The 23,135-nt window shown below is 39.5% G+C and overlaps 1 protein-coding gene across 2 annotated transcripts in view; it reads right to left on the bottom strand.

Moving 5' to 3' along the window:
• klhl13 (kelch-like family member 13) overlaps positions 1-23,135 on the bottom strand; it is a 76,965-nt gene that overhangs the window by 29,177 nt on the left and 24,653 nt on the right. For both annotated transcript variants that reach the window (XM_034178554.1, XM_034178553.1), the window contains 4 exons: positions 17,209-17,350; positions 10,868-11,000; positions 8,474-8,670; positions 453-1,248 (listed from right to left, as the gene is read on the bottom strand). In XM_034178554.1, the coding sequence (XP_034034445.1) occupies positions 453-1,248; positions 8,474-8,670; positions 10,868-11,000; positions 17,209-17,350 (1,268 nt within the window). The remainder of the gene's footprint in view (positions 1-452; positions 1,249-8,473; positions 8,671-10,867; positions 11,001-17,208; positions 17,351-23,135) is intronic.

Below are 23,135 nucleotides of genomic sequence, written 5' to 3'. Positions count from 1 at the left end.
ACAATTATGGCAAAGAAACATCTCTCTTAACAGGACAAAAACAATAATTATACATAAAACACTGCAAATATTGAAGTACTTCTATTTATAATGTTTTCATGATCAATGACCCAACTTGAGAATTTTATGAAATTATCAAGAACATCTACCCGATAATATGACAACTGGATTACTAATGAATATTCTCCAGAAACTGCACATAAACAAACATTTTGGTGTTTGAGAGTAGCACTGTCAAAGAAAGTCAGACAGAAAATTAAAATGTTGAGCCAATTTGAGGAGTGACAGAAAGAGTAAGAGGATAGAAGCTCCTATTTCTGGGAGTGTCACACTTGCTTTCCACATCATCAACAAGTACAGCACTTATGCTGAATTGCAGTTGTCATGAGTGTAAAACACCATACATACAGGAGTGACACAGGTCTGATTTTGTGTAATTAGAGGAAACTCACCTAGCTCACCGGCAGCATTTCTTCCTCCGACAGCGTACAGATGTCCCTTGAGTGCGCTGAGGTGGAAGAAGGTACGTTTCTCATTAAGGCATGCTACCTGGATCCACTTGTTGTAGCGAGGGTCGTACCGGAACACTGTGTCCACTGCTGTCTTGCCTTTGGTGTCATAGTTGCTTTGGCCGCCCACCACATACAGAAAGTTGCCAATTACTGCAATCCCGTGTTGATAGCGAGGTGCATCCATAGGTGCCAATGACTTCCACTCATGAGCCTTCTCATCAAAAAGACGCAGCTCTTTACTGACTACTAGCTGTTGCCGCAGAACACCACCCAGGGTGACCAGGTGGGCACTGTCTGATCGGATGGCTGTCCGTTCTGATTGCATAACTGGCTGCATATAGGGCATCATTTGGTAGTTGCTAGCTTCCAGGAGAAGGTTGACACAGGTGTTATCTGTTCGCATAAAGTCTACAGTCTGTACATGATTGATAAGCTCCTGGGGGTTCATGAGGGGAAAACGAATGTTCTTCATGAGTTTTGGTGCGTAGTCCATACGACCTTCTTCATAGCGTAGCCAACGGCAAGCTGCCTTAAAAAGGTCCAGTTCACTGCAGTGTTTCAAGCTGTTGCTGGACAGTACAAAAGCTAATCTCTCAAATGGCAGTTTAACAAACTCTCCTGTGCCCAACAATGAAGGGAAGTTCTTCAGGATGAAATTGTTGACATATTTGTCCACCTCGGTGAGGTTATATGTGTTGGCAATCCGCCCAACTTCTACACAGTTGTCAAGAGAAACCTGTGTGGGGAGCAAGAAGACTGTTTGAACTTTGGAAATGGTGCAGCTGAGAACAAGCAGTCATTAGCACTGAAAAAAGGTGCTGTCAGATTACCATACAGTCTAGCAACAGCACAAAAATCACTCACCAGTACTTCCTGCATTTTCTCATTTCATTTGATTGTACAAGTAAATACTTTTGTCAAAGATTTTTAAGAACCTCTGTGTCAGTCATTTTACAGCCTCTAACAAATAAATCAATGAATGGAATGACTGATCATTAAAGTAACTGCTAGCTCCACTACAACTTAACTTACATGCCAATTATCTTCTGTAGGAGTTTTGTTTTCACTGGGATGTGGCCGAGACGATCTGAGCCCATTGATTACTATCTTTTGCCTTACGTTTAGCCTCTCCCCATGAGAAACACAATGACAACTAGAGCACTGGGCTCATAGAGGGCAAACCTCTGCCAACACTACTTTCCAATTCCACAACATTTTACCTCAGAAAAAATTTTCAACATCAAAGTCCTGTTTGAAGTGGCTTTTCATAAGTTACATTAGACTGTGATCAAATGTCAGGAGTATGTATTTAATTAATTCACTTGAATCAAAGTTTTTTTTTGTGGTGTCAGGTTTTTTTTCCCCACCTTTTTCGGTTTCTGAATTCTTTTTCAGATAATTTTCAGAAAACATTGGCTATCTCTGCTCTGTACAATTTGTCAATGGTATTTGGCACTTGTTTCCCAACTGATTACTGGAAGACAGGCAAACAGGCATAAAATTGGAACCTCCATCCAAATTGTGGTGGCGTAGGTAAATCCATAACAGAAAAATGAGTGTAATTGAGGTACTTTTGATTGAGATATAATGCAAACACCATGTACACCAAATGGGCTTTTCAATATTAAATTCAAATGTCCACAAAATCCACAATACGGATCAGATCCGGATCAAACTTTGTCAGGCAATAGCGAGTGCCAGTCTGCACCTCACTTTCAAATATGACTGGGGCACGTTTGATTAAGATATAATGTAAAATATACATTAAATGCTGTTTTCAATGTTAAATTTAAATAGCCACAAAATCTGTAATCTGGATCAGATCCAGATCAAACTTTGTCAGCCAACAAAGGATACATCCTACATAAGCCTCTCAAATATGAAAATTTGATCTTTATTGACGGAGTTACGAATTTTTGAAAATTTCTTCAATGTTAAATATAGGGATTTTTCCAATTTATAAGATTTTCCTGATTTTTACATGTGACCATAAAAACTGAATCAGTTTTTGCCCATCAGGATATGAATCTTCAGTATATATATATTAAAAAAAAAAGTTCATAATGACATATGAAAAATTGTGGGCTCCAGGCTGTTCACAAACAAACAAACAAACAGGGGTGAAACATAACCTCTGCCCAAGGAGGTAACTAGAATTGTGTATATTTCTGCGTATCGCGTAGAGCTTTACTGTCAAGTGGTGGTGTTTGTCTTTATTGAAAAAATGCTTTCAAATATTCATTAAAAACTACAGTGAGGAAAATAAGTATTTGAACACCCTGCGATTTTGCAAGTTCTCCCACTTAGAAATCATGGAGAGGGCTGACATTTTCATCTTAGGTGCATGTCCACTGTGAGAGACATAATCTTAAAAAAAAAAAAAAAAAAAATCCGGAAATCACAGTGTATGATTTTTTTTTTTTATAATTTACTGTTATTACTGTTATTTACTGTTGTTAACTACAAGTTACTGCTGCAAACAAGTATTTGATCCCCTACCAACCAGCAAGAATTCTGGCTCACACAGACCTGTTAATTTTTCTTTAAGAAGCCCTCCTATTCTGCACTCTTTACCTGTATTAATTGCACTTGTTTGAACTTGTTACCTGTATAAAAGACACCTGTTCACACACTCAATCAATCACACTCCAACCTGTCCACCATAGCCAAGACCAAAGAGCTGTCTAAGGACACCAGGGACAAAACTGTAGACCTGCACAAGGCTGGAATGGACAACAGGACAACAGGCAAGCAGCTTGGTAAAAGACAACAACTGCTATGATTATTTATCAGAAAGTGGAAGAAACACAAGATGACTGTCAATCTCCCTCGGTCTGGGTTTCCATGCATGATCTCACTTTGTGGGGTAAGGATGATTCTGAGAAAGCTCAGAACTACACAGGAGGACCTGGTCAATGACCTGAAGAGAGCTGGGACCACAGTCACAAAGATTACATTAGTAACACATGATGCTGTCATGGTTTAAAATCCTGCAGGGCACCAAGGTCCCCCTGCTCAAGCCTGCACATGTCCAGGCCCATTTGAAGTTCACCAGTGACCATCTGGATGATCCAGAGGAGGCATGGGAGAAGGTCATGTGGTCAGATGAGACCAGAATAGAGCTTTTTGGAATCAACTCCACTTACCATGTTTAGAGGATAAAAACAACCCAAAGAAAACCATCCCAACTGTGAAGCAGGGGGGTGGAAACATCATACTCTGGGGGTGCTCTTCTGCAAAGGGGACAGGACAACTGCACTGTATTGAAGGGAGGATGGATGGGGTCATGTATTGCGAGATTTTGGCAAACAACCTCCTTCCCTCAGTAAGAGCATTGAAGATGGGTCATGGCTGGGTCTTCCAGCATGACAATGAGCCCAAACACACAGCCAGGGCAACTACGAAGGGGCTCCATAAAAAGCATTTCAAGGTCCTGGAGTGTCCTGGCCAATCTCCAGACCTGAACTCAATAGAAAATCTTTGGAGGGAGCTGAAACTCCAAACCTGAAAGATTTGGAGAAGATCTGTATGGAGGAGTGGACCAAAATCCCTGCTGCAGTGTGTGCAAACCTGGTGAAAACCTACAGGAAACGTTTGACCTCTGTAATTGCAAACAAAGGCTACTGTACCAAATAGTAACATTGATTTTCACAGGTGTTGAAATACTTATTTGCAGCAGTAACATACAAATAAATTATAAAAAACAAAAAATCATACATTGTGATTTCTGGACTTTTTTTTTTATTTTTTATTTTTAGATTATGTCTCTCACAGTGGACATGCACCTAAGATGAAAATTTCAGACCCCTCCATGATTTCTAAGTGGGACAACTTGCAAAATTGCAGGGTGTTCAAATACTTATTTTCCTCACTGTATTAACTGAAATGTACATGATCAAGAAATCATTCAGTTCCAAGTTTTAGTTTGTAGCAGTGGTGGCCAAAAGGTTAATGGTTCCATTCCTGGACTTCTGGTTGCACTGCAGTACTTGAGCAGAGCTTTAGGTTCAAGTGCAAAAGCCTTAAACCTGACAAGAAACCTTTTAAACAGGTTGGAAGTATCAAATATAATGTAACACATAAATACCCTGGGTCGTATGAGCATTGGCTTCTTTATAATTTGCAGTTGTTGGTATCCCAGAGTAAACATGCACACACACACATTATACACTCAACAAAAATATAAACGCAACACTTTTGGTTTTGCTCCCATTTTGTATGAGATGAACTCAAAGATCTAAAACTTTTTCCACATACACAATATCACCATTTCCCTCAAATATTGTTCACAAACCAGTCTAAATCTGTGATAGTGAGCACTTCTCCTTTGCTGAGATAATCCATCCCACCTCACAGTTGTGCCATATCAAGATGCTGATGAGACACCATGATTAGTGCACAGGTGTGCCTTAGACTGCCCACAGTAAAAGGCCACTCTGAAAGGTGCAGTTTTATCACACAGCACAATGCCACAGATGTTGCAAGATTTGAGGGAGCGTGCAATTGGCATGCTGACAGAAGGAATGTCAACCAGAGCTGTTGCTCGTGTATTAAACGTTCATTTCTCTACCATAAGCCGTCTCCAAAGGCGTTTCAGAGAATTTGGCAGTACATCCAACCAGCCTCACAACCGCAGACCACGTGTAACCACACCAGCCCAGGACCTACACATCCAGCATGTTCACCTCCAGATCGTCTTAGACCAGCCACTCAAACAGCTGCTGAAACAATCGGTTTGCATAACCAAAGAATTTCTGCACAAACTGTCAGAAACCGTCTCAGGGAAGCTCATCTGCATGCTCGTCGTCCTCATCGGGATCTCAACCTGACTCCAGTTCGTCGTTGTAACCGACTTGAGTGGGCAAATGCTCACATTCGCTGGCGTTTGGCACGGTGGAGAGGTGTTCTCTTCACGGATGAATCCCGGTTCACACTGTCCAGGGCAGATGGCAGACAGCGTGTGTGGCGTCGTGTGGGTGAGCGGTTTTCTGATGTCAATGTTGTGGATCGAGTGGCCCATGGTGGCGGTGGGGTTATGGTATGGGCAGGCGTCTGTTATGGACAAAGAACACAGGTGCATTTTATTGATGGCATTTTGAATGCACAGAGATACCGTGACGAGATCCTGAGGCCTGTTGTGCCATACATCCAAGAACATCAGCTCATGTTGCAGCAGGATAATGCACGGCCCCATGTTGCAAGGATCTGTACACAATTCTTGGAAACTGAAAATGTCCCAGTTCTTGCATTGCCGGCATACTCACCGGACATGTCACCCATTGAGCATGTTTGGGATGCTCTGGACCGGCGTATACGACAGCGTGTACCAGTTCCTGCCAATATGCAGCAACTTCGCACAGCCATTGAAGAGGAGTGGACCAACATTCCACAGGCCACAATTGACAACCTGATCAACTCTATGCGAAGGAGATGTGTTGCACTGCATGATGCAAATGGTGGTCACACCAGATACTGACTGGTATCCCCCCCCAATAAAACAAAACTGCACCTTTCAGAGTGGCCTTTTATTGTGGGCAGTCTAAGGCACACCTGTGCACTAATCATGGTGTCTAATCAGCATCTTGATATGGCACACCTGTGAGGTGGGATGGATTATCTCAGCAAAGGAGAAGTGCTCACTATCACAGATTTAGACTGGTTTGTGAACAATATTTGAGGGAAATAGTGATATTGTGTATGTGGAAAAAGTTTTAGATCTTTGAGTTCATCTCATACAAAATGGGAGCAAAACCAAAAGTGTTGCGTTTATATTTTTGTTGAGTGTGTATATATATATATATATATATATATATATATATATATATACACACACACACACACATGCTGTGAAGCATGGGGGTGGAAACATCATGCTTTGGGGCTGTTTTTCTGCAAAGGGGACAGTACGACTGATCTGTGTTAAGGGAAGAATGCTCGTGGCCATGTATCATGAGATTTTAAGCCAAAACCTCCTTCCATCAGTGACAGCATTGAAGATGCAACGTGGCTGGGTCTTCCAGCATGACAATGATCCCAAACACACCACTCGGGCAACGAAGGAGTGGCTCCCTAAAAAGCATTTCAAGGTCCTGGAGTGGCCTAGCCAGTCTATTTACATTAATTTTAAGATCCTATTGTCTTGTTTACAATTTGTGCATGTTTAATCAAGCCCCTCTATTTTGGGATGTGATAACAAAGACCATAATGGAAATAAGTGTTTATATTTTATTGTATTATTCCATGTATCATTGACACATTCATCTCTATGTTTTTATGGATGTTGCAGGATAAACTCAATCAATCAAAACAATATTTTATGAACCTTTTAACAGCATCTGCAGGAAGGCGTGCATGCGCCCATATATGAGTTTTTGAAAAGAGAGGAAGTTAACCGTTGACCATGTGTCATGTGGTGCACACTGACATCCGTGCGATGTCTGGTAAATCACTCCAGAGGTGTTATCGGGTTACAAAAACAGCATTCAGTTTTAGAAGTGTTTATTTCTCGCTGGCTTTTACATAATATATGAGAAACATGTTAGATTTACACAGAAACATAGCAGTTTCGGAGCTGAGTCTGCCATGTTGAATTAGCAGCCAGAGAGAGACCAGCCAGTGATGTCACGGTGTCTCTGTACTCTGATTGGCTGTCACCCCTCACCCCCCCCAAAAAACCCCAAAACAAACAAAAAAAAAAAACACCTAATTTGCATGAATCATAGCATAAAAACAGGAAACAGAATGTGACACTTTGACCTCTTAATATAGGTCAAGGTTGGCCGTCGTCCAAGGTCTGTGTGCCAAGAATGTTCCCTGTGAATTTGAAGACCCTGGCAGTAATAGGACTGACCTTATGCTGTTTATACAGACAGACGGAGAGACACACAGATGGACAGACAGATGCAAAGCCTTTGCAATACCCGATGGCCATATTTGGATGGCTACGGTTAAAAAGATGAAAGCTCTTACTCTAACAATCAAACAGGAAGGAGTCACGCCTGACAAATTTACTAAATTTGTATCACCAACAACTGCACAACCACATGTATCTTGTGTACTGACTAAGCATGCACTAAGAGTTAGTTAGCTGCATGCCTTTTCCTCCCAGGCCAGCATTCATCGTTACTTCAGCTCAGGCATGTGAGACAACAAAGAAATATGAATCAAATTCACCAAACATTTCTAACAGTATCCTGATTTATTCATCTAGCGGAGACAACAAAGATAAGTACACATCTTAGTGCCTGTGTTTGGGGAAAAAAAAGGTGTTAGGCCCTGAATCTTTTCTGACATGGTGGAACAGCATCTGTTTGACCTCGCTTAGATGAAGTATGCAGCAGTGCTGACCCAGCCACAAATCAAACTGTGATTCCTTGGGAAAGAGGGTGTCACCAACAAAGAACATAAATAATACAATAAACAAAGAATAAAAAAATGTTCTTTTTGATTTTTTTTTAAAAAGAGAATTCTGTCTTAAGAAGGCAGTCATCTAGACTGGGGGACCACTGGTCAGCAGAATACCTTTTTTTTTTTTTTTTTTGCAAAAACTATCCTCAAATGATGGGTAACATTTCTTGTTGGGTTGCAGCAACCACTCTTTGTGACTGTTCTATGTTACCAACAGTATCTGAAAGCTATTGACATGTTTTAGGAAACCATAGCTGAATTGTTGGCCATAATAAAGCAAGCAACACCAACAACAGAAAATAGGGTTTAGTGCAGCAAATTATTAAGAGCTAGCAATTATTTCTTCCCAGGTAATTATGACTAAACAGTAAAGAATGTTTACTGTACAGTCAGTGTGCAGAAGAGTCTCCCAGAGAACACCTACTTTTAATATTTTAACTGCTCTATCCACACCTGAGTTGTCAAGTCCAGCTTAATTGGCTGAACACAACTGACTTACAACTGGCTACAAAAATTATTCAAGTCAGGTGCTCGACTGCAAGTTGCATCCTTACCCCAGATATGAGAAAGACCTTGCAGAAATCCAGCACAGGAAGGATTTGCAGGAAGCTGGCAGCCTCAAGAGTGTCTTGCAGATTCTCCATGTTGAGCGACAATTTGGCAGTATAGATAAAGTCAATGATCTTCTTCAAGCCTATTCGGTTAACCCCATGAAGTTTGATGCACATTAAATCTTGTTCTTTCATTCCGCCTGAACCAGAAAAGAGAACAGAATAAGATAAAGTAGATGCATAAAGGTACTTTCAGTAAAACTAAAGTCAAGTCTGGCAACTGATACTATATGGTGCTGTCGCTACCACTCTATAATATAGCTCTAGGTTGTGAATGACAAGCAATGGGACAATTCAGCTACCCAGGACAATTGTTAAATAAATGCAGATAGCTCAAAAAAAAAAAAAAAAAAAAGACATTAAGAACAGATTGTGCATTTTAACTTGTACTATGATGTGTACACCTTATAAAACTAAAGCATTTTGGAAATTTACACCTAAACCTACTGGAACACCTGCAACCCCACGAAATCTGTAATGACCAAAAATTCCTACTTCAACAAACATAACAAACTTTGTCTCTTCCATTACAGAAACAAATCAACTGCCAATTTCCAAACCTCATACTTAAATTAAAATTATGAAATTTGTTTGTAATTCCATTACCACAGAATTGCCCACATACAATGACAGCAAAATCTGGCCTTAAAGTTTTGCTCTGACTGTAAGGCCATTACTGTAGAATTACCCAGGTGTACTGCTTGATATATAATACCAAGACAGTTGCAGATGATCACTCAACATTAAAATTAATGTAAAAACCTGATAAAATACAACAAAACTGTGTCAACAGCAGACCACCGACAAAAAAAATTATGCAGTGCATTTATCTGCGTGTACGGTCATTATTTTAAAACTGTAACTTGAAGAACTTAAGTCCAGTATGGACCCCTGAGACCCACTGGTGCTGGTGTTTATCCCTGGATTAAATAGTTTGTAGGGGATGGGGGTCTACAAGTTCTCCTGGACTGGATGGCAGTTCCACATGGCAGCTCATATCCATTTGCAGCTGGGTGGACTGAGACAGTGCAGATGAAGTGGCTTCTCCAAGGACACAGACAGGTAGCATGACAGGGAATTGAACTCATGTCTACACAGTGGTAGTCCAACTCCTTCCAAACTGAGTGACCTGCTCTGTGTTGTTTTTTCTTATTGTTTGGTTTTAAACAGTGAGGCACATTAAATTAGCCGCTTGAGGAACAATGAAGGATGCACTCTTTTCACCCTGCTATGCATGCAGACAGAGCTCCATGACGCAGCTGAGCCTATTCATGTTTTTTTTTTGTGATCAAAACACCACATCTTTGATCCTTAGCTTTCTATTATTGCTAATGACATTCAAGCACAGGCTAGTGAATTTGCACTCTGTTTTGTTCATGCCAGTGTGGAGAAAGTGGTGATCACAGCAAAATGTGACTGCAGTGGATGTGTGTACCAGTGACGAAGTGCGAATGAGTGAGCAAGAGAGACACAAACATAGGAGACTGATGACCAGGTATTCAGTGAGCAGCAGCATCATCACAATGTGAAAAGGATTTTAGTGTGAATACATTTACTGTAGTTTGATGAGCCCAAAAAAGGGGCTGCCCACTTAACATGTAACGGCGGCAGATAAATGATAGTCAAGACAGAATTCATAAGTGGCTTTATAAATTAATCAGGATTCTTGAGTAGAAGCGTTATCAGTATCGTTTTTAACTTGGTCTAGTTCATAGAAAAATAGGATACCAAGCTAACATTTGTATTTTTAGCTTCTAAGTGGACAAGAAATGTACATGTAGATAAACAACAAATTTTAAGTAAAGCATTCAACATTTCTGTGTATTTTCCTGAACATCAGGACAAAAAAAAATGGTGGTAAATGGTCTAGTCTATGATTACTTTGGGTGATAAAAGATAGACCGGGAGGATCTACCACTTAGGAGACAAAGCAGTTCCTTGAGTTGATGGATGTGGCAATGTGCTCACAAACCTCAAAAACTGTGCCTGAAAATATTATTATAGCCCACTGTAATTACTTTAAGAGTAGTCAAGATTTAAAAGTAATGTACCGCAACACAAAATGCAACATCATGATGATGATACCGGCTGTAACAAATTTATCATCCATTACATGTATATGATGCACTGTGATGATTTGCAGAAACCTCTACCAAGTATTACAGATACACATGGAGCACTGCAAGGAAGCAGACAAAAGGTGAACTCTCTGAAGTTAATTCTTAATCTCAAATCATAGTGGGACAACGGACTGCATGGAAAATTATAATAAGAATAAAATACAAAGAGAAAACACAATGTTATGGTGTTGGCTAGTGGAAAGCTCAGCGAACCCACCTGTAAACATGGCTTTGAAGTAGTCAGAGGAGGAGGCCATCATGGCACGGTGTACAGGGAATGCTTCATCTCCATCACCAGCCACTAGTGTGACATCACAGAGCAAGCCTTCTATCCTCAGCTGATCAAATCCCTAGAAGAACAATCAGAGGAAAGTGAGACATCTGAATGGTAGCTATTTATTCTCAGATAACTTGAATGGCATCATTTAAGAGGAGGACACCTTGCTTTATTCCTGATCAGACTGCCACCCAAGAAACACAAAACATTACTCAGGTGACTCACAATTGTGGTGCTCAGTTTTCCCAGCACACCACAGTGTATTTTCCATCTTTTTGGGCTTAATTTAGTAAGTGTGCAGCCAACAAAAAGCTCAAATAGATGAACTGTTAGGCAGGTCACCTCCAACTGCACCAGCTAAATGAGAAACACTGATGTGATTAGTTCAGTGGTCTAGAAAAGTTCTTACTTCCTTAGTGTATTCTCACACCAAAGATTAGTGAGGACAAAAAGCAGCCAGCACCTGGTGACCGAAGGTAGTCATTGCTGTGGCAGCAGTAAACAATGCAACTTCTGCATGTTTTGTTGAGCTGATGCGAACTTCCATATCAACGACTTGCTGAGGAAGGCAGTAAATGTAGGTGGGAATTTATGTATGTGTATATATAAGATGTGTCACAATACATGTATTTCTACTGAACTGTACGGTACACACTCAACGGTTCGGTTCACGGAACTGCACGCAGAGTACACGGGGCGACTCTGCACAGTAGGATTATACAGCCGTGATTATTCGTTTCTGTAAATCACTGACATTTCATCTCATGTCCACAGACTGTGTCACTCTAGTTTCATGCTGTGTGCAGGAGGTGTGGCCACACCCCTGAGTCTGCTGTCTGTGTCTGTGGTGAAAGGAGGAAATAGCAAGCCAGGCAATTAAAGTGAGTGAATGGATTATTCAGAAATTTTGGGATCATAAATGCAATTAAGGTTAATTTACCTTTTTCTTCAAAACATGAACCTAAAAGTGAAAGTGTACTGATAACATTTGTGTTGAATTACTGTCCCAAGATGAGATCAATGCGCATTCGAATTTACACAGAAAACACCATCAACTTATAAGTTGATGTTTTATAAGAATTAGTTCAAAATTTTACAGATGAGGAGGCTGTCAAATAGCGATACTGTGTGCAATAATTTAAAAACTGCACAGAGTAAAGTCTGATGAGATGCCACTAGTGAATTTTTTTTTCAGTGCCAAATCATAAGCTGTTCACCATTTACCTTTTTATAGAAACCCTTTTGCAATCATATCCTAGGATTTAAGATAAAACAAGGTACAGCTAAGAAAACAGCAAATTACTCTCCTGCTGAACAAGATTATATTTCACTTACTAACCACTGCTGCTCTTTTCCAATGCAGCACCATATTATAGAAAGACTTTAGCCTTACATTATTTAAGTTCTTCAGGATAAACACATTTTAAGGGGACAGTTTGTCTAGAGCTTTTAATTAATTCGATACCAATTAAAATCTCAGGCCTGTAGTCAGGTTCTGAAAGGGGGGGGGGGGGTCATCAATTTTGATAAAAGTGGAGTTTTTTGTGGAAAGTGTGGAGGTCGCTTTCTGATGGGTTTCTGATGTCCAGGGATGCACTCTAGAAGGTTTGTTTTTTTTTTTTTGATGACTATTTTCTCACCCCGATCGCCCCCCCCCCCCCCCCCAATTTAGTTTAGTACTTTAGTAATAGTAGTAGTTTAGTAATTTAGTACTGTAATGTGTGATGTATTTGTATTTTCTTTTGCACATTTTCTTTGCTTTTAACCAAAACAGTTATCACAACCTACATGTTTGTTTGATAAGATTACTAACCACAAGAGCCATAATCATTTTCATATTTTTGGCTTCCCTCATCCTAACTGACCTGATTTCAAAGCTAGAATCCAAAACAGACCCAGTAATGCCTGAGCTTAGACATTACATTAAAAAAAGGTATTGGTTCGCATTCCACTTTAGTTATGCAGAAAAGTTAAATTAAGTAAACTTACTATGTCCGCCAAGGACGTAATAAAAATCACTGGCATTTATTTATTTATTTGTCTATTTGTCTGTCTGTCTGTCTGTCTCTTAGCAGGATTACGTCAAAACTACTCCATGGATTTTGATGAAAATTTCACCAGACAGATATTAGGCCAAGGGAGACTCCATTAAATTTTGGAGGTGATCCGGATTCTGTATCAAGATTTCACTTTAAATGGGGTTTGAAGGATTACACCAAAACTACTTCATGGATTCCCACCAAATTTACACCACAGAGAGATATTACGGCATGGAAGACTCCACTGATTTTTGGAGGTGATCCAGATCTGGATTAGCGGACGTCAGAATTCTCTGATTGCTCATTGTAATATAGTTCATCAATTAAATAGCCCAGAACTAACAGTAAATCTTTGGCCCAGATTAATACTGATTTAAATATTTTAGTTGTTAAAATAATAATAGTAATAATAATAAAAAAAATATTATTATTATTATTTTCGTCAGGCTATGATGATGAATCAGACTGAAACGAACAGGTAAGATTAAGACTTTATATTTACTCAGTGTGTGAATGGTTTTAATATTTGAAACACTCTGAACCTGGTGTGTCCAACCAGTCGATTGTGGACTGAGTTCCAGCCGACTGCATGAAAAAATAAAAAAAATCTGGACTCATCGAGAGCTATAACACACTGAAGCAGAAGGTGGCAGCAATACACCAATAAGGATGCCGGCTGCCATCAAATGCCAAGGAAGAAGAAGAAACACCATAGAAGAAGACGGGTGAGGAGGACAAAGGAAAAATAAAATCTAAAACTTATTTTCATTCAGTCGGAAGAAGATTATTTTTTCATTTATTCAAATGGCAAATCCATCTGTCTTATCTGCAATGCAAATGTGGCTTTACAGAAGAGAGGGAATTTGGAGAGGCATTCCAAAATGAGCCACAATGATGCAAACTTCCCGGCTAAATCCCCTTTGCACGCTTGAATGGTCCAGGAATTGAAGTCGGCCGGCAGCACGGCTAACAAGATTGCGTGTTCTGTTCGGTCCAGGAGTCTGTAGAAGTGTTTTACATTCCCCCACAAAATAGAAAAATATGGCATGTCCTCGCAGTCATAATTTTCATTTTCACAGAAATGCTTTTTGAATTCCCTCGCAATGCTTGCATGGTGGCTGAGAGAGGGCACACCACTTCCGGTCTAGCAAAAGCAGAAAACACAAACTTTTTCTTTTTCAGAAATCTTTGTTGAATTATCACTTAAATAAGCAGAATCTGCAAATTTTATAAGTTCTACAGTATTCTGATATCCTAAAAATAAATTTTATCCAGTGGATTAAAATACATACATATACTTGCCGAGGATGGTATGAAAAAACACAGACTTATTTATATCGTGGTCCTGATGATAACAGAAAAAGAAACAAAAGAACAAAAGATAAAAAATAAAAAAAAAACAAACAAAATAAAAATATTTAAAAATGGCTACAAAGCCATCTATATACACAAATTAAAATGCAAAATTATTATTCTCACACACACACACACACACACACAACTGTTGCAGCATATTGGTGAGAATATGTACCAATGTTCACAGCACATATTGTCGCTGGTGCAGTCGATTGTACAACCCCTGGCAAAAATTATGGAATCACCGGCCTCGGAGGATGTTCATTTAGTTGTTTAATTTTGTAGAAAAAAAGCAGATCACAGACATGACACAAAACTAAAGTCATTTCAAATGGCAACTTTCTGGCTTTAAGAAACACTATAAGAAATCAGGAAAAAAAATTGTGGCAGTCAGTAACGGTTACTTTTTTAGACCAAGCAGAGGGAAAAAATATGGAATCACTCAATTCTGAGGAAAAAATTATGGAATCATGAAAAACAAAAGAACGCTCCAACACATCACTAGTATTTTGTTGCACCACCTCTGGCTTTTATAACAGCTTCCAGTCTCTGAGGCATGGACTTAATGAGTGACAAACAGTACTCTTCATCAATCTGGCTCCAACTTTCTCTGATTGCTGTTGCCAGATCAGCTTTGCAGGTTGGAGCCTTGTCATAGACCATTTTCTTCAACTTCCACCAAAGGTTTTCAATTGGATTAAGATCTGGACTATTTGCAGGCCATGACACTGACCCTATGTGTCTTTTTGCAAGGAATGTTTTCACAGTTTTTGCTCTATGGCAAGATGCATTATCATCTTGAAAAATGATTTCATCATCCCCAAACATCCTTTCAATTGATGGGATAAGAAAAGTGTCCAAAATAACAACGTAAACTTGTGCATTTATTGATGATGTAATGACAGCCATCTCCCCAGTGCCTTTACCTGACAAGCAGCCCCATATCATCAATGACTGTGGAAATTTACATGTTCTCTTCAGGCAGTCATCTTTATAAATCTCATTGGAACAGCACCAAACAAAAGTTCCAGCATCATCACCTTGCCCAATGCAGATTCGAGATTCATCACTGAATATGACTTACATCCAGTCATCCACAGTCCACGATTGCTTTTCCTTAGCCCATTGTAACCTTGTTTTTTTCTGTTTAGGTGTTAATGATGCCTTTCGTTTAGCTTTGCAGGTGTTAGTTTTGGGGATGAAAATTTACAGGGTGATTCCATAATTTATTCCTCAGAATTGAGTGATTCCATATTTTTTTCCCTCTGCTTGGTCTAAAAAAGTAACCGTTACTGACTGCCACAATTATTTTTACTGATTTCTTATAGTGTTTCTTAAAGCCAGAAAGTTGCCATTTGAAATGACTTTAGTTTTGTGTCATGTCTGTGATCTGCCTTTTTTTCTACAAAATTAAACAACTGAATGAACATTCTCCGAGGCTGGTGATTCCATAATTACTGCCAGGGGTTGTATGTAGTGACACACCTGGCATATATTGTAGCTGGTGACAATATGTGCTGTAAAAGCTGGACACATATTGTTGCCAGAGACAATATGTGTCGTGATGTGCCATGAATATCGGCGTATATTGTCACTAGCGACAATATATGCTGTAACAAGGTCTAGGAGCAACCATGCAGGCAGACAAATGGTCCAGTTTCATCTCTGGAAAATAACTATCTATCTGTCAGACAAAGCCAGGTGATACATGGGCATCCCCATGGCTCTGTCCAGTTGCTGGGATTGCTTTCAGCATTGAGGACACTGATAAGCATTCAGGAAAATCAGTTACTTGTAGCTTTACAGATGTCACTTGAGCCCCTGTCACATTGGCGTATTCGTGGAGCTGCTCATTGCAGCGCTGTGTTTCATTTAAATACGCTCGAAATACGTGCGTACTCAGCCTTTTTCAGTGTTCGTTCATACTTGCAGCTGCGTGTGTTCGCAATTTAATGTGTGCACACAGTTGCGTGTACCATGCCGCTATTAAACCAGTTCAGTGCTATTTTCTGCCTCTGTTCTCTACTGCAGGGTGTGGTGCGGCTCAAAAACAGAGTCATTCAACATTATTATTATAATTTTTTTTGTCTTGGTGGATCACTTTCTTTGTGTCCAGATGCTGCTGAGTCTGGCTGTGGTAAAGGCTGCCCTGAACGAAACGCTGTGACTCATTAAACTGGCAGAGAGCACTTTTATTGATAGTGCGCGCGGTCTCTCTCTCTCTCTGTGTGTGTGTGTGACACAGAGAGAGAGAGAGAGAGAGAGAGAGAGAGAGAGAGAGAGAGAGAGAGAGAGAGAGAGAGAGAGAGAGAGAGAGCTCCATTTATAGCTCCAGATGAACAACAGGGAGATGTGAAATGGCGTACAGTACCGTATTGAAGCGTGGGCGGGCTCACAATAGCGGACAGTAGCACGGCGCTGTGTGTACTCGCGTGAAGGCTCCATGCTGTGCTGTACGCCAAAGAAAATTAAACATGTTTAATTTCTTCTGTCCTACGCGCGTAGCCCTCAACATACTGCTGTGTATTGAGAAAAAACTCCACGTGAAGTGGGCGGAGAGCTGCTCATTACAGCGTAGACGATACGCTGTAATGAGCAGCTCTACGAATATGCCACTGTGACAGGGGCTTTACTGACCACAGCAGCAGAATTCAATGCATGCGCTCTCTGCTTGGTCTTGCTATTTTTCCAGTTTGCAACTGTATTTATGAGATAGACAGGCCTTGCGGCCACAGCCCAGGCTACACCATAATAGCACGAATCTCGTATTGCGTTCATTGGTCATAACAGCTTAAAAAGAAAAAATATCCAAATCTTATTTACCGTAATCATACATGCGCTTACAAAAAAAAAAAAAAAAAGAAAAAAAAAAGTCACAAATCTCACCTGCAGAACCACTGAGCTGTGTGTGTTGCTTGTGAAAAAGCGAGTGTTTCCAGTCTTTGATGCCTGAAGGTGAGCAGAAATGCCCATATCACCATACCCCAGTGCCACTTTCATGTGAGCGTCGTCGTCTTCCACGAGGGATCTGTTTGAAGAGGAGGGGGGAAAAAAAATCCTTTCACAAAAGGCACAAATGTGTGTTTCAACTTATTTTTATTTATTTATTATTTTTTTTGCAGAAACAGTAAAACACAAGTTCAAACAATACTATTCAATAACAATAAAAGTGATGAAACACTGATTGAGATGAAAAGATTGCCAGTCTAAAACAAAGAACCAGCTGAGAACTTCATAGGAGGAAATGTATTGACATATTCCATTCTGCCCAACTAGGTACCTGAGCAAACACCTCATCTCTCAAAGATGTAAATTTTTCAGTTGTACACAAGTGTTGAAGCACCTTTCAGCAAGTTAGTATTTTTATTAAATGATAAATACATGCAAATATTATACAAGTGACAAATCTTACAATGTTAAATAAATGGTGATTCATTCTACTTCGAAATGTTTTAGTATCCACTCCACTTGTCAAGCTACCCATCTGAAAGTAGGGCTGGGTACTGAACTTCGGTTCTTTTGTGACACCGACCGAAATGCTTCGGTAGTACCGAGTATCAAAAAATGCCTCGTCTTTCTGTGCCAAGTTTCGGTACCCAGAGGTTAGTCACGTGCAAAAAGAGCAGCCCGCAGCTGTCCTCCTCTCAGCATTCAAGTCCACCTGTGGACATTACAGAGCACGAGCAGCCTGATTCAAAATCTCTACCACCGGACTCCGCTTCAACTGCAACTTAATACGTGCATCGTTTTGAAGCTTGAAGTACTGAAGCACTGTTCCGACCTGCTGCTTCAATTCTTTGCTTCACTGCCTTTCAGAAGCGGCAAATCCATTTCTTAACCCCTCTCAGAGTCATTAAAATGTGTCAATCATGCGTCACATTTGAATTAAAGTCACTAACTGGGACTCCTGTCTTGTTGCGAGGAAGAAACGTTCCGTTCAAACAGCTCCAAACGCTGCGTGGCTCTCTGCCGATTGAGTCACGTTAGAAAGACAGAGTCCGATTGAAATTAATAACTTCAAAGCAAATTTCCATTCAAATCAAATGATACCTCTTTCCAAATGTTGTAATACAAACAATAAACTGCAATCGATCAAAAGTTTTTATCTCCCAAAATGAGACATTCTGCGCTGACGTGCAGCAGCCAGCTGAGCTCAGCTCAGAACTATGGAGAGACATTCATGCCAAAATGTCTGAAAGGAAATGCTTTTGACAAAAACTACAGTGTTTTCAAGTGTTCTTTTGTACTGGAAATTATTTGTTGCTTATTTTTTTTCTGTAAGAAAACTGCTTGGAGTGGAAAATTACCAAAGCTGAAAAATAAAACTCAAGAACTATGTGTAATGCAATTTTCTTTTTGTTAGAATCGATCTTATAAAATTGGTATTGAAAAAAGTATCGTTCAGAAACCGGTATTGAAGTAAATATATCAAAATTGGTACTGGTATTGAAAATTTTTGATTGATACCCAGCCCTATGTGTACTTCTATAATATATTATTTTCCATTTCCAACTAGTTCATTTAATCAATTTTAGGGATATGTTTTTACTTTAAGATTAAGACCATTTATAACATCAAAGAAGCCTGAATTTTATTTTGTTCACTTAAAAAATATAATGTGATGTGCTCTAACTTGGAGCTACACCTGTTACACTGGTACATAGCTTCGGCCATCAGATGTCATATAAAGCAGTTGACAATACATATTATTCCAACTCCAAAATAACCTCACTGACCACATTCTACTGTCTACCATATTTATACATTTATTTTATATTCTACCTAGATCTCGGGTTGGGTGGATTGGAAACTTTAAATTGTCCATACGTTTGTCCATTGTCCATAAATTTATAGACTTACTTTTGTATACTTAAAAGAGAAAAGACAGCGCTCTGTTTGTCTCTCTCCATCCATCTCTCTCTCAGTCTCCCTCTCCTTCTCAATTTCAGTGGGGCTTTATTGACACTGGAAACATATTTTTACATTGTCAAAGCAAGTGTTACAGTAAAAATTGAAAATTAAGTCCTCTCTCTCCCTCTCTCAATTCAATTTCAATTGAAACATACGTTTACATTGTCAAATCAAGTGTTGGAGCAAAAAAAAAAAAGTCCTCTCCCCCTCTCTCTCTGTTTCTCTCTCTCTCTCTCTCTCTCTCTCTGCCCCCCCACTCGCTGTTTTCCTGCTAAGAGTAAACTTGAAACTTTTTGGAAACACAAAGTCTTTCAACTGTAAAACAAACTGTAAATTTCTAAATTTATTGCCAGCCAGGCTCATGCGAGCAATTCTGGATTAACACTAAAGGATTCTGATGGAGTTTTCTTCACATTCAGCAGACAGAAACAAACTCTGCTTAGTTCCACTCTTGTGCTCTGCTCTGAGCTGCTGTTTCATAGTGTTTCACAGCCTTGGGATGCCGAAGCAGCTGATTTTATTGAGCACACATTTTTAGTTCTTTTTCGGAAAAATCCGTCCTTGGCGGCACAGACAATTTGAACCCGAGAGCTGGGCCGAAATTTGCTGCCACCCGTGGCTTAAAACCCTCGGCTGCGGTGCACTGAAGAAACAGTTCAGCTTCAGCTCAGAAACCTCCCCCTCCCCCTAGCTTCCTCATGCTCAGCAAACACAGCAGAGAGCTTGCAGCAGTGGAGAGGTTTCACAGACGTGGCTTCTCTCTTATCGGAAAACGTCGCAGGCTGTATTGTATTTTCCAATACTTGAATTACCTTGGTATCGGAAGTTGATCCAGACACTGGATCAGATCGGTCTCAACCTTAATTACAAGCTGAAAAATAGCTCTCCAAACTGTCTAAAATGAAAACATCCAAAATTTAAAACCTCAGAAATTCAATATGCTGCATCTCAGAAAATATAGCTTTTATAGATTTATGTTTTTTATTATTATTATTTCTCAATTTTTCTGGTATTCAGGCGTGGTTTAGGAATTATCTGAAAGAGTGACCTGGTGACCCCAACTTGATTTGGGTAAGTCTGTGGTAAGGCAATCACAACAAATTTTCAATGGTAAACTAAAATATGGCCAGCTTTTATGGTCACTGTAATTCACTGACTGTAGAATTTGCTATGGGATGACCCTCTTATTTGTTCTGCCAGTGAAGTAGAGGATGAATTGTTTTGTTTTCCCAATATATCAGTTCTTTCAGTTCAAGTCTTACATTTGATTCTCAACTCTCTCTGGGAGACAAGATACGTATATTTAATTCAGCTTTCTGTAAACACAGGTGCACAGTGATGGGGAATAAAAATAAAGGAAGCAATTTAACTGAGTTCATTTAAGACACACTGAAGGTCATAATGCATATGCCTCCCATTTGGCCTTTCAGTGAAAGTAAGAGATCCCTGTACAGTTGTAACATTGTGTACAAACAAGCTGTAGGTATGTATATTACCAAGATCAACTAAATGGAAAAAAATTGACAACACTTCCCTACAGTTAAAGATTTTTTCACAATTACAACATATCTTTAAATGTACACTTGCACTGTAAAAGAGAGGGCCCACTACAAATCATACTCAATGCCTGCTTGGAAAATTTCTCAGAAACTTGGATGAACTCAATTTATTGTATGACCAACAGGAACAGGGCAATAGTCTAGGATGAAATTTAATGAGGGTAAAGACAATCAAACTTTAATAACTATTTGTTTAAATTTTCAAAAGGACAACAGCCAACTTACAGTAATTCAAATACAATTTTCTACATATTCATACACAATTTTAAAAAGGTTTGTATAAAAATTAAAAATCACTGATTGCAGAACTTTGCTATCAAAATAATCATTGTCAGTATATATATATATTTTAACTGGAGCCCTAATTCTTACCTTAGACCAAACCCCTCATCAGCAATCAACGATTAATGACAGCAGTTACAATGACAACAATAGCAGCAGTGCTGCTAGACACTGAGGCCAAGGTAAGCTTATAAATGTCTAATCAGTCATTTTAAAACATTTCTTTAGATTGAGCGAGTTAAATATGCACGTTTACCAATGGCATTTTTAACTGTTCAGTTACTTCTCCAAATAATTCTCAAAATCAAAGTGGCAAATGTTAAGATAGCCACCCAAAATTCATCACCAATATAGCTGTAATATTTGTTTTTGTTCTTGAGGTTTCATCAAATTGTCACTTTGCACCTGAAATTGCCATATTCCCTAAACTGGAAACAGTTGGGGAATCAGATGAGCAATGTAACCTCTTAAAAAACATGAATAGACACAATTTAATTCAATTTAACATATGACGTTAATTTAAATTAGGGTGCAACTTTGCGGAACGTAATGTCAAGTGTCAACGTGCTAGTAAAGTAAATGTGACAGATCCAAATCAGGTTCAAAGACGACCCCTGCACAAACTGGTTGTTTTGAGGACATGTTGCAATCTCTCCGTTTTGTACCGTATTTGCTCTCAAATGTAAATTGCGTTTGACAAAAGCATATGTTAAATGCATCAATACAAATCCTATTCCAACATGTTCTGTAAAAGCTTAATACTCACATGAATAAAACAGCTTATTGTCTTCAAAGCTCTGCAACCTGTTGCCCCAAGTACTTGGTCCAGGGCACTGGCTCGTTTGCCTTTTCTGAAGTAAACATTAGCTACTCTGTGAAAAGTCTGTAATCCTTATGAAGCAAGGCATACAGCTCGGTGTACAGTGGGCTTCTTTGATTTCGACTAGACTGCAACTTCTTTGGGCAACCTCAAAGGCTTTTGGGGGTTCCCAAGGATTTCAACTGTACTGAGACTTTTTGCTACCCGCCACACCACACCAAATTCACTGACTGCATACTCAAAGAATTAAAGATCATCTTTTGCCATCATTCACTAAAGTCTGCAAAGGCAGTGTGCTTCAGGTGTGCTACATTTATGTACTTCTTTTTGGAAGGCACAATGATGATTTTGCTGCCAAAATACAACTGATGTGAAAATATCTAAGAAAGTCAACAAATTATGACAATAAGTAAAAAACAAAAACAAAAAACACTTTAATTTTTAACATTCCTTTGAGAATTCGCCATTATTTACATATTGGTGTCTGAGATTTGTTACCTAACTGTAACTGTAGTTAAAACTGCAGTTAATCTGCATAAACGGAGAATATGTGGAGAGGATCTCGTACTCCAGGTTCCTGGGCACCCACATGAAGAAGGATGTAACCTGGGCAGCAAACACCTGCCCTCCTAAGCAAACTGCACTCCTGAGAAAGGCTCAATAGAGACTGTACTTCCTGAGACTTCTCAGGAAGCACAAACTGTTAAAGAGGCTGTAGGTGGCTTTCTACAACTGCTCCACCGAGATGGTCCTGAGCTATGGAATTACACTGTGGTTTGCCAGCTGCACTGCTGCTGAGAGGAAAGTGCTCCAGAGGGTCATCCAGATCACCCAAAAACTCACTGGTTGCCCTTTCCCCTCTCTTGAGGCCATCTACAGGTCCCACTGCCTCAGGAGAGCCCACAGCATCCTCAGAGACTCATCCCACCCACCGTAGAACAGTGTGTACAAAAGAGCCGTTATTGCACTGAACACTGAACAAACCTGATACCTGAACACTCAATACAGATGTGCAATATTCTGATGTGCAATACTCTTTAGTGTTAATTATACAGTTCTTAAATGTTTTATTTTTAACATATTGTGTCTGTTATTTGTTTCTTTTTATCTCTAGTGTCTCTTAAACAGCTCTTAAACTGAATTGAGAGGCTCTACCTCAATTTTGTTGTACTTTTGTGCAATGACAATTAAAGATATTCTGATTCTGTAACACAAACTATGTCGGCAGTGAACACTGCTGC

The sequence above is a fragment of the Thalassophryne amazonica genome, chromosome 9 (genome assembly GCF_902500255.1).
Source record: "Thalassophryne amazonica chromosome 9, fThaAma1.1, whole genome shotgun sequence".
In the NCBI taxonomy this organism is placed as follows: Eukaryota; Metazoa; Chordata; class Actinopteri; order Batrachoidiformes; family Batrachoididae; genus Thalassophryne; species Thalassophryne amazonica.
Note: the sequence above shows the minus strand (reverse complement) of the source record. Positions and strands in the feature narration are given on the sequence as shown.